The sequence below is a fragment of the Colletes latitarsis genome, chromosome 2, assembly GCF_051014445.1.
Source record: "Colletes latitarsis isolate SP2378_abdomen chromosome 2, iyColLati1, whole genome shotgun sequence".
In the NCBI taxonomy this organism is placed as follows: Eukaryota; Metazoa; Arthropoda; class Insecta; order Hymenoptera; family Colletidae; genus Colletes; species Colletes latitarsis.
The window spans coordinates 21,837,119-21,854,986 of record NC_135135.1 but is presented as its reverse complement, the minus strand read 5'-3'; the positions used below and the strand labels follow the sequence as shown (position 1 = coordinate 21,854,986).

At 47.2% G+C, this 17,868-nt stretch overlaps 1 protein-coding gene across 2 annotated transcripts in view; it reads right to left on the bottom strand.

The window, feature by feature from the left end:
• Nucleotides 1-10,132: 10,132 nt before the first annotated feature.
• Dachs (unconventional myosin-IXb-like dachs) overlaps nt 10,133-17,868 on the bottom strand; it is a 94,037-nt gene continuing 86,301 nt past the window's right edge. For both annotated transcript variants that reach the window (XM_076784164.1, XM_076784165.1), the window contains 14 exons: nt 16,658-16,829; nt 16,424-16,596; nt 16,187-16,346; nt 15,992-16,108; nt 15,616-15,851; nt 15,341-15,530; nt 14,640-14,917; nt 14,377-14,566; nt 14,012-14,183; nt 13,717-13,928; nt 13,123-13,385; nt 12,600-12,872; nt 12,380-12,479; nt 10,133-12,005 (listed from right to left, as the gene is read on the bottom strand). In XM_076784164.1, the coding sequence (XP_076640279.1) occupies nt 11,848-12,005; nt 12,380-12,479; nt 12,600-12,872; nt 13,123-13,385; nt 13,717-13,928; nt 14,012-14,183; nt 14,377-14,566; nt 14,640-14,917; nt 15,341-15,530; nt 15,616-15,851; nt 15,992-16,108; nt 16,187-16,346; nt 16,424-16,596; nt 16,658-16,829 (2,694 nt within the window). In that variant the 3' untranslated portion in view covers nt 10,133-11,847. The remainder of the gene's footprint in view (nt 12,006-12,379; nt 12,480-12,599; nt 12,873-13,122; nt 13,386-13,716; nt 13,929-14,011; nt 14,184-14,376; nt 14,567-14,639; nt 14,918-15,340; nt 15,531-15,615; nt 15,852-15,991; nt 16,109-16,186; nt 16,347-16,423; nt 16,597-16,657; nt 16,830-17,868) is intronic.

The following is a 17,868-nucleotide window of genomic DNA, read 5'->3' as shown; positions in this document are numbered from 1 at the left end:
TATTAACCCTTTAACGCTCATGCCCGAGTCTGACTGCTTTGAAAAACGATATTTGTTTAATTTAACGGTTTAAGGGATGATAACATAAATTATACGTTAGATACAACATTGTAATTAACAAAAACCACATTTTCGTGTAGCTTAGAAACGAGTCCAATATAGAAAACTGATCATTCTTGGAAAAATATGAGCATTAAGGGGTTAAGTCGATGGACGAACGTTTACTGTATTTCCGACCGAAAATCGGACCTAATCTCAGGGGATTTCCGATCGAGTAACGTGCGAGAGACTAATGCGAGGTACTCGAAACGGGGTGTCCAAGGCAAATAAACCGTCCATCGAATATTCATCGGCGGCATCGAGTACGGGCTCGCGGAAAGTTCGACGGGTTCGCGTGTTGACCTGGCAATCGATAAATTCGCAATCGCTCAACTGAGAAATACGTCTACGAATTCAAAAGAATCGTCGTCGACGGGGGCGGAGATCTCGGGGCAGAAAAGTTCCGAGACTTTGTCATTTTTATCGCCAGACCCGATATCCACGTCTGGTGATTGGCTCGCGAAACTTTTCTGATCTGTCTTCCGTCCGCCTGCGAGCGTACCAAGATCCTTTCTACCCTCGAGCAACCCTCGCGATCGCGAGCTCGATGCACCCCCCGAATCACGTGGCTGCTTCCTGACACCCGTTGTATACTTCGCGGAAGAAATACAGCGTGATATTCCAAGCACACCCCGGAGGTTTGTTGAACGATGTCCTTGCTAGATACGAACAGGTGTTATCCTTGTCGACGACTCTTCGATTTACCGTTTAATTTTATAATTTCTGTGAAAATTAACAGAATGATAGAGTTGTTTGCGAGACGATAGAGGACCACGTGTATTTAATTATTGCTGGTTTAACGCGTTGCACAATAATCCGGATAAGAGTTAAAAGCTTCCAGGGTTCTCGAGTACCGTGCCCCTGCGATATTCTCGTAAAAATTAAATTTCTACTTGTACTTCTTCTTTACCTTCTCTTCGATCGCTTCTAACTCCACTTTCCTCGATGTTGGTCTTCGAAGAAAGCAAAGGGGAAGTGTTCAAAGGGAGCTGTTCTCTTCTCGCCCGTTGAAGGCAGTTGGGAAATGAAGTTAAACGGGGAAAGAACGGCAATCTCGACGTCCGCGGAACTTCTTTCGTTCGGAACGAGAGATTCCGTAAATTAACTCTCGGCTGTAACGAACCGTCGCGATGGAATCGTTGTTTTCGAGGGGAATATTCGCGGGGGGAAGGAGTCTCTAAAATTCCCATAAACAAATTTAAGCAACTTCCCGGTCTTTTGGGTATCGCCAGTGGCGTGTTCCGGAACTCTGTTTGCAGTTTGGATGGAAATTGCTTCTTCCAGGGGGGGAGAATTGAAAGGATTCAAATTCGACAGGTATTTGTTTCGACGAGAGAAATCAGAGGTGGTTGTAATTTCTATTCTAGTCGGCGGATGTACATCGAGTCCGGGTTGACCGAAGAAACCGGGTCACGGGTGGCATTGTTCCTTCGGGCACCCCATTATCCGTCATTAAACTGGCTCGCCCGTGTTCGTTATTTCGTCCCGTTCCCCGGCTATTTTTAACGAGCTCCCCCGTCTCGCGGTCTATTTGGAATATTTTGCGAGCGAATTAGCGTCCCGGCGCGGTCTGGAATTTGAAACAATCCGGAATTCGCGATGAATCAGAATCAGAGGATAGTTTAGAATACTAATGGGTTAATGGAAATCACGGCAATTTCGGATTGCGGGTACCGTGGGACACGGGTCGACTCGAATTTTCAGGCGCAATCCCTACGCCCGCTCACCCCTACCAAAACCGAAATAAATTATGGCTCTAACGTATCTACTTGTTGAATAGACGTTCGAACGTGGTCCCAACGAAACTGTTATAATTTTCTGTCACTTCTCGTGCGACGATTTTATTCGTTTCTGCGTACACGGAGGACTTTTGCTTGAAGCTGATGGTCTTTCAGATATTTTTACAGTAATAATACACAGCCAATTTCAGTTTATTCCGCTCGAAGACACGCCCTGATTTCCGGGGAGGACGCGTCCCGGCGTTAATTGAAAATCGAGCTCTGCTGAAACGAATCGGGCGATAAGTTGTAGAACTTTACGCGGTTCCGGATATTTACAACGTTCCCTCCGCGATAACGTAATCCCCTCGTTTCGTACTTGTTCGTTCTATTTACCGCGATCCCCGTGGGCCCAATCTCTCCTGGAAACGCTTTATAGATTATAAACGCGAACCAACGGCCGCGTATAATTCACGTTTGTTATCCCGCATCGCGGGAACCTCGTAATGATACGTTGATTCTATAGAATTTCGCTGAAACCACCCCCCCACCTTCGCCCCCGCAATTATAGCCGGGGTTTTAGCAACGGACCAGAAATAATGAATTGTTCGAGTGCTCGGAAAGAAGCTCTATCTGCTCGGTTCGCTGACCGTAACTCGACGCTAGGATTTTAGGTAATTAAAAACCCGAATCCGGGTTCCGCTACGTGTAATTTTATAATCCCGCCCCCGTTCAACCTTCCACCGTTCCCATCAATTTCACCGTGTTTCCGGTTAAAAGTCTGGACAGAATAATGGGTGTAATATCCCCCTTCGTCGTAATAACTCGCAGAAATAGCGCTTCCAGCGAAACGGGATACCGCGCGGAAGCCCCGTCTTTCAGTTTTCGTTGCCAAAGGCACAATTACGGAAACTGTTAACGAGAGAAATCTGCTGTGTGTATTACGGATCAAATTCAACGGGGCTCGTTCGTTTCCGCTAAAAATTACTCGTAAAAATTTACTCCTAAACCGTACCGCTTTGGCTTTGTTTGTAAAAATATATGGGGCCCAAAAGGTCATATAATTTCGATGCTTAAGTGAATTCAGGAAATTTATTGAACAGTATCTAATTTTTAATTTTTAAAGTAACACCGTTTCCGAGTTGCAAAGTCTACACGGTTACTCCCACTCGTATTCGTACACTTTAATAGTGATCCACTATAAATAAAAAAGAAACATGTTGCTTTTGAAACTGGTGGAAGTAACAAAAACAAATTTCTTTTCGCTTCTAGCGAAACCACTATTCTGGTGTACGTATACGAGTGACCGTACGTATTACAACGCGTTTTTAAAAATTCTAATTTAAATTTAGATAGGAGAAGAGTGCACGCGACTCCTTTGAAGCCTGGACAACCTGACAATTGGCTCTGGTTTCAGCCACGGGTAGCCTATTCGATAACGAATATTTTCCGGGCGATTTCAGGGCTTAGTTTGATTGGCAGACGGTTACGACGGCGACGCCAGGCGTACGCGATAATTCCGAGCTTTCTGCCGACCAGTTGCACACGAAGCCGGGCAAGAAACGTTCTATCGGAATGCAAATTCGAGCCGGGCTCGGCGCTATCGCGACCAGGCTGCGGGTAATTTTGATTTCGCGAAATTCCGCTTTATCGAAGCTGATCTATCGCCGTCGTCCAGACTCTCTCTCGAACGCCGTCGCATGAACTCCCATAACTCACCGGCCGTGTAATGGGCTAAGAATGTAAATGCGAATCTCCCCCCATCGAGATATATTCCCCCCCGCCCGAACGAACGAGCTCCCCTAATAAAGCTTATTTTTAAAAATAAAAACGATCGCTCTCTTAATCAGCGTTTCCAACGAGCATGCTCGTCACGATCGGAAAGATCGCGACTTATGGGCGTTCGTCGATCGACTGCGCTTTCGCAGAGTCCACAACAGGTTCGAAAATCGCGAACGCTAATGGCACGGGAACGCGACATGCAACGTTTCATGCGGGGATGCAATAAATATGTTGCAGCTGGTCAGAGAGTAAACCGACTTGAAATTTCTTTTAAGTGCTCTATCGTAGGTTAAACGCGCCGCGAAATATCGTTCCGTGCGTTAAGCGCGTTTAAATTACGGCCGAGGGCGGGGAAATACTGATTTATTTGTCCGAATTAGTTTCGTTAAAAAGAAGCGATCGTCATCGACCTGGAAAATCCACCGCGAAGTTAATCGTCGGCGACGCTCGTGTCATTGTGGCGGGGGGAATGGAGAATCGGATCCACATATTTTTCGTACGCGAAGGGGGAGGAAATGATACAGGGGTCGGTCGATTGAAATGCAAATCGGAACCGGCTCGCTGGTTATTCCGTTGTACACGGTGACCCGACGCACCGTTTCAAATTCGATCGTTCCTCTCTCCCATGGGTGTCAGCCTGCTGCCGCAAACAACCGAACTCGAAATCGGCGAAAAAAAATCTCGCTATCGAACCGGCAACGTGGACGTGTCCCGGTCCCTCTATCGGAACTCACCGTTTGCGGTCGCCGGCCCCAGCTTCTGGTTCGCCTATGCTGGTACCCTGATTCGCGCCGAAATTCTTCCGAGAATTTACGACGCTTTGCCGCGCACAGCCTTTGCGGCCAACTGACCCCACGCAGCGCTACGAATCAGAGAGATCCGCAGCGGTGTTTGCACCTGAAATTCTGCTGGTCTGCGGCCTGCCCGTTCGATGCTTCGAATCCTTCGCCCTAAGGAATTCCGTGCGCCATTTTTCACATTTCACGCCTCAGCTTCGCGGCGGTTCTCCATATTTATTTATTCGCCTCGACCAGCCCGGCTGTACGGAGTAGTCGATGTTAAATACATAAGATAAACAACCAGAGTGGGTTCTGTTTGGCGATATCGGCGAATGTCGTTGATAGAATCGGTAAACAGATCGGTTCTATCCGAAATTAAATTAACGTTTCTATGCTGAATGCGCTCAACCGAAGACTGGAGGACTACCGAGTCTACAGGAGGAAGCAATAAAAGTGAGAGGCGATGGACAATGACTCTAAATGAGCGGTTATCAGAGAAGATGATCGAGGGTGAAGGACCAATTCGATGAAGTACCGATCTCCATAGTTGCATTGAGATCTGAGCCCTGAAGAGTTTATTAAGAACCTTGGAACTTCTAAGGGATTTATCTATTCCAAATTTTAAGTGGCCAAACCTTCCACGTCCCTTGTGACTTCCCGATGGAAGATTAACGAGTTTCTACCCTGCCACGTCACTTTCTTGAATAGTCGGTTGTATAAATTATTGGAAGAAGTTCTATTAGCTGTTCGATGCGTATGATTTATGCATTTCGGCCGAGTGGTCGAACAGTTCTCGAACGAACGATTTTTTGACAGATGGATCGGTTAACTAGGACCTATCATTTGGCTTCCTTGTTCCTTGGACCCAAATAAAATTAAAATTATAATTACTCTCTTATTTTAGGAATATTTGAAAGTTCGAGAAACTATGACACGACGTCTGCAGACAATCTAACAATTATCAGTAATCGCAATATGTAAAATTCGATAGAAAGGGGTTGATGAAAGCCTCTAATCGAATTTCCCGAGGTTTTTCTGGCGGTTCCAAGGGTTTTTAATCCAAGGATCCCAGGCGCGATCGCGACGGAAACAAGCTCGACGTAAACGGGTATTTATTCGTGAGCGTTTTGCTCGCGAAACGACCGATGTACTCGTTTTTCAGAGCTCCGCGGAGATTTTCCTTATCGTGCCGCGGCAGACATCCGCCTCCGGAAAACGAGGATACAGTTATCAACGATATCTCGCGGTAACCAAGGAAGGAATTTAACCGGCCGAGATTTCATACGCGTTATAGCGCCGTGACAAACGGGTTGTTTAAAGACCACGGCCATTTGTACGAGCCTGGATAGTTTCGTCGGAGACCTTCGAAATGTCACCCATTTCTCGTGCCGCTCCGACTCCGCGAGATCCTTTAATACATCGATGTCTATCTCGACTTTACGATCGGTTTATCTTTACGATCCAAGTTCCCGTTCCAACGTCCAGGATCTTTACCACCTTTCGACTAATTTTTGCATACGGAAACTCTTCCTTGGTCTGGGTCTTGCTAATTCAACAGTGATCGATATTTATTTACAAGGAGCAGCGAGGAGGGCAGTAATTCCTCGAGGATCGGATACTCTCGACGTATCTCGCGTCTGTCGGTGAATTCTGTCGCAATCGATTCCCAAGTTGCGTCGTGCCCGACGAATTCTTCCAATTTTCCGGGCGTCTCCTTATCTAGCTCCAGCTTATCCAATCTTCGGAGACGAGGTTCTCAGTGACGTCAGGAGGACACGAAACAAGGGAAATTTCGTATATTGACGCATACCTCGCGCTCGAGAGGCTCGTGTTCGACGCGCGACTGACACCCAGGAATTCTTATTCCCCGTTTCCGGGTGGTAAGCATTCCTTCGGTGGCGACGAGCGTCTCAGAAACGAGTGCCAATGGCGCACCGTTTCCTTTCGCGGAGCATCAAGCTGGACGGCCTCCCAACCCTCAGACATCCTCGGGATATATGGGAAACGGGAAAAGACGGGTAACGGGAAAATAAAATCCGGGAAAGGAGCTAGAAGGGATGTGATTGGTGACGCGGAACAGAGAAGACAAGAGGCTGTCTCGGGGATGCGAAAAATGCGAGTTTGGTCGATAGAACCGGACGCTCCTCGCGAATTATTCGACACTCGAACGCTTCTTCTGTTTCTTTTCCTTAATATTTCGAAGAAATCCATGTCGATATATGCTTAATGTTGATCATGGTAGACTCAAACTCCTGCTACTTCTCCATTCTACTTCAACCATTACTACGAGTACTGAAGCTATTCTCAATATTGCTACTATTGTACTATAATGCTATCCTATTAAACTATTATACACATTCCTAGATACAAAACTTAACACTGAAAATTATAATCTATTATTACCAGAATGTTCGAACCCATAAGAAAACAGATTTTTGTACTCGAAACAGCCCCAAATATTTGAACGTGCAATATACAATCGAAATTGAAAGAATTACCTATATTCTTAAAATGACACTACTACTATAAGTTAATATTACAGAAACTGAGCTATCGTTGGAGTTATGGCACCATGGTAAGACAAAATCTGTCGTCGAAATTACGAAATTTCAAATCGTTCTAAAAAAATTATTATTGCTTACGGGGGTCAATTACAATCATTTTTGGTCGATAGACATACCCTCGAAATCCTAACCACTTTTGAGAAAAAAATTCATTACTGAAAATATAATGTCTGACCAGGCGTACACCTATTCCCCTTAAATTTTTCGCCGAAAAAAAAACATTTCAAATCGTTCTAAAAAAATTATTTTTAGTTGCAGGGGATAATTACAGTCATTTTTGGTGAATACACATACCCACGAAATCCTACGCACTTTCAAGAAAAAAATTCGAGTTGGCTCTGAAATTATTCGGCGAAATTGAAAAGTTTCAAATCATTGTAAAAAAATTATTATTGGTTACAGGGGTCAATTACAATCATTTTTGGTCGATAGACATACCCTCGAAATCCTAACCACTTTTGAGAAAAAAATTCATTACTGAAAATATAATGTCTGACCAGACGTACACCTATTCACCTTAAATTTTTCGTCGAAAAAAAACATTTCAAATCGTTCTAAAAAAATTATTTTTAGTTTCAGGGTTCAATTACAGTCATTTTTGGTGAACACACTTACTCCCGAAATCTTAACCACTTTCGAGAAAAAAATTCAGGAATATGCCTCAATTTTTCGCCCAAAAAAAAAAATTTCAAATCGTTCTACAAAAATTATTTTTAGTTACAGGGGTCAATTGCAGTCATTTTTGGTGAATACACATACCCACGAAATCCTACGCACTTTCAAGAAAAAAATGCGAGTTGGCGCTGAAATTATTCGGCGAAATTGAAAAGTTTCAAATCATTGTAAAAAAATTATTATTGGTTACAGGGGTCAATTACAATCATTTTTGGTCGATAGACATACCCTCGAAATCCTAACTACTTTTGAGAAAAAAATTCATTACTGAAAATATAATGTCTGACCAGGCGTACACCTATTCCCCTTAAAGTTTTCGCCGAAAAAAAAACATTTCAAATCGTTCTAAAAAAATTATTTTTAGTTGCAGGGGTCAATTACAATCATTTTTGATGAACACACTTACTCCCGAAATCTTAACCACTTTCGAGAAAAAAATTCAGGAATGTGCCTCAATTTTTCGCCGAAAAAAAAAAATTTCAAATCGTTCTAAAAAAATTATTTTTAGTTCCGAGGATCAATTACAATCATTTTTGGTGAATACACATTCCCACGAAATCCTACGCACTTTCAAGAAAAAAATTCGAGTTGGCGCTGAAATTATTCGGCGAAATTGAAAAGTTTCAAATCGTTCTAAAAAAATTATTTTTAGTTCCGAGGATCAATTACAGTCATTTTTGGTGAATACACATACCTCCGAAATCCTACGCACTTTCGAGAAAAAAAATTCTTTACCGAAAATTGTAGGTAAGGTCTACTCGTATACCTCGTCTGTGTCGATACTTCGTAAGCATCTCGAGCTGCTGCAAGATTCACAAGTTGCCACAGTCGAAGAGTCCGTCTAGCAAAATAAGGGACTGCGATCTGTCGGGACAAACAAAGTACAGAAAATTGATGAACATCTGGGTAATCATCGATCGGTTAACGACATTGCAAGTACCTTCCAGCTTCAGGATAGATAAATTTGGCACTCTGCCGTAACTATCTTCGCGAAGACCTAGTTTCGCGTAACCGTGAACGCCGGAACGAGGAATCCCGCACGCGCGGCGGCGAGCAAAGTCGACAAGGACACTCTTTTAAAATGCCACGCGTGCTTCGTTAAATATGCGTCCTCCGCCCCTCGCCGGTTGGTCGAATAATTAACCGAATTCCTGTTCGCTACAACAAGATCAAAGCGGCTGAAATAAACCCCGCCGGGCGGAAGCGAGTCGTCAGTGTTGCATAAAGGTAGCCCGGTCCCTTCCGAACGATGTTAATTAAAAGCTAATTAACGCCGTATCCGCGAAATCGGTAGCGTCGACGGTGTTAATAACTCGTGGCCGAACCGTGGAATCGTCCGATACGACGTCGAAACGCGTTATTAACTCGTACGCGACATAATTTCGCAAGGTGCAACGGCGCGTGCAGCTGCAACGTGCACTCGAGCCACGTGTGCACGTGCAGCCAGCCGCGAGTAAGTCACTCGGGGCGAGACGAACTTCGCCCCTTTGACGCCATCAGTTGCCCGCAAGGGAGAACGTCTTGGCGTCGTTCGGCGTCCCGACTGGGATTCTGCGAGTCAAAGTACGCGGTGGCTGCCTTCCGCGGTAACCATTGGAACGCGTGTTACGCGATCCCTGCGAACCAGATTAAATTAACGGGAACTCCTCAAACGAAACAGGAAGTCCCCAGGAAGAACCCATCAGTTTCGCGAGAATAAATTTTTATTTGGATCGTTTCTGTTCGAAATCACCTGGCAACGTAAACGCAAAAACAATTTATATTCCAACTTTATCCTGAAGCTTTAACTTCGGCCACGAACATTCTTGATTGGATTAGCGTTCACGAAACCTACCCTTGTGTTTGGGATCCTTTTGTAACGGCTTATAAAAGGACAGTCCCGTTTTGTATCGTTTCGCGTTTAAATTAACCGCGCACCTTTAACGAATGGTCGACCGCCCTTTGAACCCCGTTGGCAGCTAACGATCAGAAACGTTTTTATTCCATTGAAAAATTTTACACTGTACGAATACTTAGGCGAACCCTGTATGTGAATTTCGAAGAAATCGATGGGAATAAAAATGTACCGGTAACCAGGTTGCCGGTTTCGTCCGAATCAAACTGCCTCGGACGAAACAAATATTTGAACAGGTCTGCTAACACCTAGAGCAATCGAGGTGATCGAGTTACTGTTCTCGACGCAGCCACGTAAGAGCATAAACGGTATGTACGTTTGATAACATCGAAACGACTGAAGCCGGAGCGTTCCCGCAGCCCTTTAAATTCTGTTTCAGAGATACGAAAAGAAATATTTATTCCTTTCTGTAAACGGGAAACGTTCGTAGCGCAACGTATTCGCAAATATCCATAAAACCGTGCATTAAACGAATATTTTCCCGGTTCGGAGAAATAAATACCGAGGCGGCCTACTTACCAAAAACGCTGTAACGTAGGAGGATGATCGGGGGAGAGGATACGGCCGACGTAATAATTCATCGCACGCGAAGAATCGTTCTCAAAAACGCTTATACTTTATTCCAGAACTTCTCGACGCGCTTACAGCTACCTGCACGCATACGGCTTCCGGTATCTGCAAACTACGTTAACGTCGGCATACATACTCGTATGTACAGTCCTCGAGACGCTGCTCTCGAGAGTTTCTAGGGCGAAACGTTTTCAATGGACGCTTGCATCGTTTCTAACCGAACGAGTTCCGTGTATCTACAAAGCGGTCTACCTCAACCGATTCACTGTTGCAACTGTTGCGTTATGATTATCGCGATAGAATGATAGAGTAATGGATCGATTAGGCCTATCGTTTATTCCTACTGTCGACGACGCCTTACGATAATATAATACACTTGCAGATGCACGACGAAACGGCCAAACTGTTTATTTTCTGGCGCTTCTACGGCCGCCATGAACTCGACGTTCGGTCGTTTCGTCGCGTCATAGCGACAGATTTCCTTCTAGAAATTGGCACTAAGAATTCAAAGACACATGAAAGAATACTGTTGGTAAATATCGTTTAACCCCGGGCTTCGAAGCATTCTCGTCGGGGGCAATCCTCGAAACGCTTCTCGAGGGGACTCTCGTCCTACTCTCCAACTATCGAGCTCGTTCTCTACGACTTTCTTCTCTCGCCGTTAAAATCTCCTCCGAGGACGTCGGCAAATATTATATTTATACACTGAAAGGAGTAAGAGGAAATAAAGAAGCATTTGGCTCGAAGGTTCTTCGAAACCCCCGTCGGAGATTAGGGTGGAGCACGGAACGGCACGGTCGCGTGCCACCCCAACGCTATACACACGTAATTCTAGGTGTACGTGTACGTAAGGTTAACGTATTTCGGGCCCGGGTTCTCACGATTGGGACCGTTCGAGGCTCGCGGAGACGAGCAGCGAATTATGGCAATTAATTCCATCTGGGGGTCCGACGAAGAATATTCACGGAGATTTTGCGCCATTGCGCGCAAGCGGAGTATCTGAAAGTTATTAAAATATTCACGGCAGAATCTCCATAATATATAAATATACGCGAAACTAAATTTCCAATTACAATACATTATATGAAACACGTATCCCTATTAGTTTGGAAAGCAGCAGGGACGCGGCTTGTATTAAGAACACCTGCTAGCGAGGATTTTCTAATTAATGTTATTCCTTCGTAAAGGAAAAACACGAGGCCCGTTCGAGACAATTAAAAAAGGGGATGGTCGTCCATATGGCGTCCCTGTTACGGGGCGTTGTCCCCGTACGGCGTTATTAAGGGTGATTTCATTATTCCGAGAGGACGCTGCTCGCGCCAGGAGCCCTCGAACAGCGCCGACGTGTACACGGTTGTACGTCCCTGGTTTCTCGAGGCTCGTAGGTATTTAACGGCTAACATGCTTACTAATTCGAAAATGTACGTCGACGCGCGTGTACTTATCTACATGGAAGACGAACGTGGCTCGGCGAGGGTGGCGGTTCAACGTCGACGGCGAACCCGCGTCTCAAACGAGCGATAAGCGCGCCGTTGTAGCGACTTCCGCGTCCAACTCGCTTAACGGCCGGTGTGCAATTAATTAAAAGACAAAAGTTCAGTGTCTTGGGGAACTTTTGATCCTGTTCGTTCCCCCTGATTTTTCCACGGACGATTCGCAGACATCGTTCGTGGAATTTTAATTAATTTTACGATTCGAGAATCGCGGCGCCAGACTCGAACGGCGTCGTTCGGATAATCAACCCAACACGGAAATAAATAACGCGTTCAAACGTTAATATTACAGGGCTTAAGCTCCATGAACTGATAGGGCACGTGCAACGTGGTGTTGTTGTGCTCCACGAGGAGGTGACCGCGCCTGGGGGACGCGCCCACGACCAGAACCGTCTCACCTTTCAGCAGGACCACCTCTCCTTCGCCCTCCTCTGAAACAACAACCGTGTCGCGGGAATTGGAAATGAGGAAACGTAAAATCCGTTTAATATGCGGTTCGGGGGATCGTGAAAATTTTTCCTGTTATCCGGAATCGTTGCAATTTATTCCGCGCAAGCGGTGATTATAATTCGTTCGAACAGCGGGGCGCAATTTAAAACCACCGATCGCGTGAATTTTATCGCAGATTTTCGAAATTTTCGATTTGAATAACGAAATAGTAAATACCCGAACGTCGTGCATTAATCCTGTAAAATTTCATCAACCAAAGCCAAGTTGATTACGTAAAATCGGATAAAAGAGAAACGTATTATCGCGTGTTACGAAAATATCATAAGCAGAGATGGGTAAATACCGAATGCGTTACCTGGGAAAGGCATCTTCATGATCCTCGTCTGCGGATAGCCCAGCTTGGTGTTTCCTGTCACGGTGTAGGACCTGCTGGGCGGTACAGGCGGCGGTCGTTCCTGAAACAAAGTTCCAAAGACTTCCTCTTCCATTTGACGGTGAACAAAGTTGAAGTTGAATTTATAAAGGAATCTGAAAGAAACGAGATTGGAGGAAATTCTCGGAGAAGCGAGTCTTACCAAATCCAGCCCGTAGAGGGTGCACGTCTGCTGGATCATCTTCTGATCCGCACACTTCTCCGAGGGATCCGGCGGTGGCGTACCGGCGATCGGCTGCGGCCTCGGTCGTGTTCCGCTTCCGGCTCCCGTCGCGGTCGTCACGTTTCTTTGAACGGTGCCCGTGTTGGTCGAGGTCGGCTGCTGGTGCTTCTTCTGGCCCATCCCGGAAGTCACGCCTATCGTCGTCTTCCTCAGCGGCCATCTTCTTCGTACTCTCCAACCTCTCCACGTAGCCTGATGACACACGTGCAATCGCGTTGCTTCGTAACATCGATGCAATATTTCCCTTTCCTCTACTAAATCCGATTCTATTCTTTTTTGCTATTTATATGTACGTTGTATTAAAATGTTTCGCGTGCAACTTTGTCAGATTTATTGCAAAAACCTTCTTGGAAATAATGTCTCGGCGCATTATGGATCGATTCGATTCGTTAATTGCTTAGACCTCATTATAGTTGAAGTAGAAACTGAAAAATGGCGTCACCTGTATGACGGTGGCGGCCCTCCTGCGCGTTTCGGATCGGAGGTTCTCCAGCTGCTGCCTGATGCCCTCGCTGAGGAAGATGTGCCTCTTGCCGAGCGCCCAACTGGTGCTCGCGCCGAATTTGCTCTTTAATTGTTGGGCATTTTGAAGAATGAGCTTCGTGTCCTCCACGGCTTGCTCCTCGGCACGACGCAGCTGCTTGAACGGCGCGATCAGCCTATACCTCGCGTTGAACGCCTTGAACCGCATCCGATGCGGATATCCTGCGATACCACAGAGTCTCTAACGAATAATCCCCCTTTCGAGAACTCGTAAACGCGATCGAAACAGAACGGGCAACTAATTGCATCGATAACTTGTAAGTGAAGATCGATACGAAAATTCTTACTGTATCCGCGACTCAACTAAGTTTGTTCGAGCAACTCGGAAGGTTAGTATTATTTTGTCGAAAAGTACTCGCGTTGGGATAGTAAGTTTCTTGGAGGATCCGCCGGGACGCAAACTAGGAAGTAATATTCTTCGAGAGATTGACACGGATTCTCGGCTAAACGTCGTACGATAACCAAAGATCCCGTGAATAGTTTCGAGACGTACCTCCGGCCATTAGATTTACTGTCTCCAGAACTTGAAGGGATCGTATCTGACGCATAGTCACGCCTCTGTCTAGGTGCAGCGGAGTTTCTGTGCCGTTGCTTCTAATGCACCTGACAAAGTGGGGTCTGGCATGGACGAGAGTTCTCAGGAGATTATCCAGCCTCGTGTGAAAGTCCTGAGTCAACGTGGAGATCGGTTCGTCCCCGTTCAAACTGTAATCACAGGCAAACATCATCGATCGTCGTCCACCAGAGTCACGCGCGCGTTACGGGCGCTCGAAACCGGAAGTTCTTACAGGTCCGTGTGAGACGTCGGAGATATCCTGAAGCTGACGCCCCTGGGCACGGTGTCGCTCGCGTACAGCGCCTTCAGCTCGCTCCCGAACAAATGCGTCGCGAAACCGAAGCTGCACGTGTGCTTGTAGAACACTGCCACCAAATCGTCTGGCACCACGTCCTTGTTCGTATCTTTGAACGAAACGATTTTTTATCTAGATAGACTCTAGTATATCGTTGAGAATGTGCTGCCTCAGACACAGGGGCATTCGATGGACAGTCGAGGATCGTATATGTAGGAATAGGTGGTCGATTGAGTACTTGTGAGAAAGTTAAGAGCGTAGCCCTCTAAAGAAAGATTATTTTTAACTATCCGTAGACTCACCCAGAAAATCTGAGGCGTCGTAAGTGACTCTGCCGGCGAAGTGCTGGATCCCGAAAGACCTGCAGTCGACGGTCCTCGGCTCGAAGAGTCGTGGGTTCTGTTTGTGCTGGACCTTGACTTTAGCCACGTAGCTCTCGGCGGTGCCGCGTATCGAGCACTCGACGTCCAGCATGCTCAGCAGCCCGGTCCGCTGCGGACGAAACGAACGATTACGGCTGGCAACGGGGTCCGCGGGGGCGGGAATGGCCGACCATGCGACTCACCAGGGAGGAAATGAGATCGATGCACGGCACGTTGTCTACGTAATCGACCTCCACGTCGCAGCGTATGCCCTCGTCGCGACAGCTCTCGATCGAGCTTTTGAATATGTGGGTGTTGTAGAAATGTTGCATCGTCTCTGCGCATAGATTGATGCACAGGTGCTCCAGCTGGCTGGGTTTCGGGTCCTCGAACCCGAACATGTCCAGGATGCCGATGAAACCGTCCGTCGCGTGTCTCACGGCATTGTTCAGCGCGGTCATGCTTCTGGAACCGGTGCCGCCTGGACGCGACACACAACCGAGATTTGTAGACCAAAAGACCGATTACGGGGGCGAGAGGGTCTAGAATAATCGCGATTTCCCGTCCGAGAACGTGAGAGGAATATCTGAAATCTTTGCGCGCTCTCGTTTATTTACACGCGGAGTTTATTATAAACCTAGATTCTTGCGTAGAAGAGATTTCACGTGATTGACGAGGATAAGATAAATTCCAGTCCTCTGGATCAAAGCAGCCCGAGACGACATTATTCGCGGTAAATTTCGAGGGAACGTGGATCGTCGGGTAATCGCTATTAACTCCAGCGACCGAGATTGTCCAGAATTAACGGAATCGGGAATCCGAGTCTGAGCCGGGTAATCCCGAGGAGGTCCCTAATCTTCGAGTAAACAACTATAGCGGGGCCACGCGATCCTCGTATACTTGCCTGCAGAGCTCCCGATAGTCGAGGCATGCTGACTGGTCACCTCTGCCTGATTGTGAACGGACTCGTTCGAGTCGGACGATAGCGTGCCAAGGGTGGAGCCTAATCTCTTCAAGCTGTTCGCTCTCCTGACGATCGTAGCCACGGTACGGCAGTAGAGCGCTTTCGCCAGCGAGTCCCTGGTCATGTTAGACTGTATAAACAAACACCCTTCAACATGGTTGCGGTCCGACAGGCGTGTCAGTGGATCAGATTGCGCGTAACGAGTGACACAGTACCATATTCGCGTCGCAGACGGACTTGACCAGCTGTCCGCGGGCGTTGTGGGTCCTCGAGGTGAGGCCCCTGAGCAGGGCCGGCGGAGGAACGCCTAGGAGGGCTGCCACCGAGGCCAACTCGTTCTCCCCGATCACACCGACCTCCACGCCAGGCCGATCCGTGAAACCCACGTTGCCCAGGATCAGCACCGCCGCGAGGACCCTGACCACGTCCAAGAAAGGTATACCCAGCACGCCTGCGAAAAAGTTCTCGATGGATTGTACAGGGTGTATAGAAACCGTCTTGACCGCGAGGAGAGAATGTTACGCCTCTGGATCGATGCATCTGTATGGAATCGTTTTCGAGACTAGGGAAGGTGAATGCGTAGGTACGTACCCAGACAAGCCTTCCACGCCTGAAACCTGATGGCGTCCTCGGCTTCGTCCTGCCTGGTGTCGCCCTGCTGGAGGTACCTCAGATTCTTCAGATTGTAACCCTCCAAATTAAGTTTCACTGTCGAGTAAAACACGATCGAATCAAGTTCAGCCGCACACCGCGCGATCGTCGATCGTTACAGTCGAATTTCTCTACCTCGTTCCTCGTGCGACAAGCCGGCTAACATTTGGTAAAATATGTGGTAGTTCTTCTCGTCGGGCAGAGGCCTGATGACCCGCGTCTGGTCCAAGAAGTAACAATGTATCTTCGTTCTGTACAAAGCCCCGTCCGTCACCTGGACCTCGATAAAGTGACCCTGAACAAGCAGAGGTCGGTTAAATTCCTCGTCGAGACGGAAAGCTCGTAGGAAATATAAATGTATCTGTCACGTACTATCCTAGAACTCTCCGAATTGGTGGCGGTCTTGGCCGATCCGAGGGACCTGAGGACCGTGAAGGCCGCCGCCAAATGTTTGAAGGCGTCGGTTTCTGGACCACCTCCGGCGACATCGAACAACTGCCTGAGTAACAGCATAGAGGCGTACGTTTTCCCCGAACCGCTCGTCCCTGAAGCAAACAGATAACGTTTCCTTCGATTTCCCCGGATAGAGAGCCAATGATAGTTTACCGGAAAGAATTATGGCTTGAGGGTAGCCGGTCTCCGATTGCTGTCGCACAGCCTCCTGGACAACCTTGTTCAACTGCGGCGCCAACGGTACGGTCCTGGTGCTCGTTAGGGTCAGCGGGTTCCCGACGTCCGTGTAAGGGTTGATGCAGACCAGAATCGGGCCCACGTTCGTCTGAAATTATAACAAATGGGGGAAAGGTTGAATTACAAAAGACAGGAAATTGATATTGAAAAAATTGGTTGACCGGTATGAGATTAGCGTGGCCGTAGATCGCGTGCTCCGAGGTGCTCGAGCAAAGTAATACCGGAGTATCAAGATGGCGACTCTTCCCTGGTAATACACGAGCCACGGTCCGTCAGGAATCAATTTTCTAGGAAGGAGTATCCGGTGAGCAGCGTTCGCCACGAACGACGAATCGATCCAAGGCCTCGTACGCGTTGAAATCGCCGGGGCAATTCCCGGACAAACGTTCCCGAAGAAGCATCGCCGGCTGATATTTCACTTCGCGCCATCCGCAGACCGCAGCTTCCTCCAATAACGTCCCAGAAGGGGGATAAAAGGACGCCTCGAACCGTGGAGCGACGGAGACTTAGAAATCAGGACAGTCGGGGCGACTAAGAAACGGGAACTGGAGGGGAGAGGACAGGGAGAGACGAAGGAGAAGACGAAGGAGAAGACGAAGGAGGCAAAGAGCAGAGGGTGGTGCAACAGGCTACGAGCGGCGAGGCTTTGGCGGGCCTTGGTTCCTATTAGAAGCCCACCTAGAGAAAGCAACGCGCCGGAGGACGAACAAAAAGGTGAACAACGCCCGAAAGGTAAGTGGGGAGAGAGAGAACCGGTCCCATGTCAGGGCCCATGGCTAGCGATGGGCCCTCGATCCTCTCCGGTCCGAGCGTTTCGAGCAACTCGCGCCACCGGTCCTTTGGATTTGTTTACTGGATGTTGTTTGCACTGGTCTTTAAACTGGTCGGGTTAATTTTAACGATTACGATTTAATTGAGTGGCTCGATAGCTGAGGTCTCCGATCGTATAAAGTGTGTTTCAGATAAGGGGAATTAACTGAATCTCAAAATAAAGTGAATACGTTGCACCTATATCGAATGTCACATGGTTGCATATGCAGGTTGCTTATCAGTATACTTAGCAATACGGAGTCGTGACTACGATTAAAATGAGATCGATGGAATTGGTAACAGCGAGTAAAAGTTGA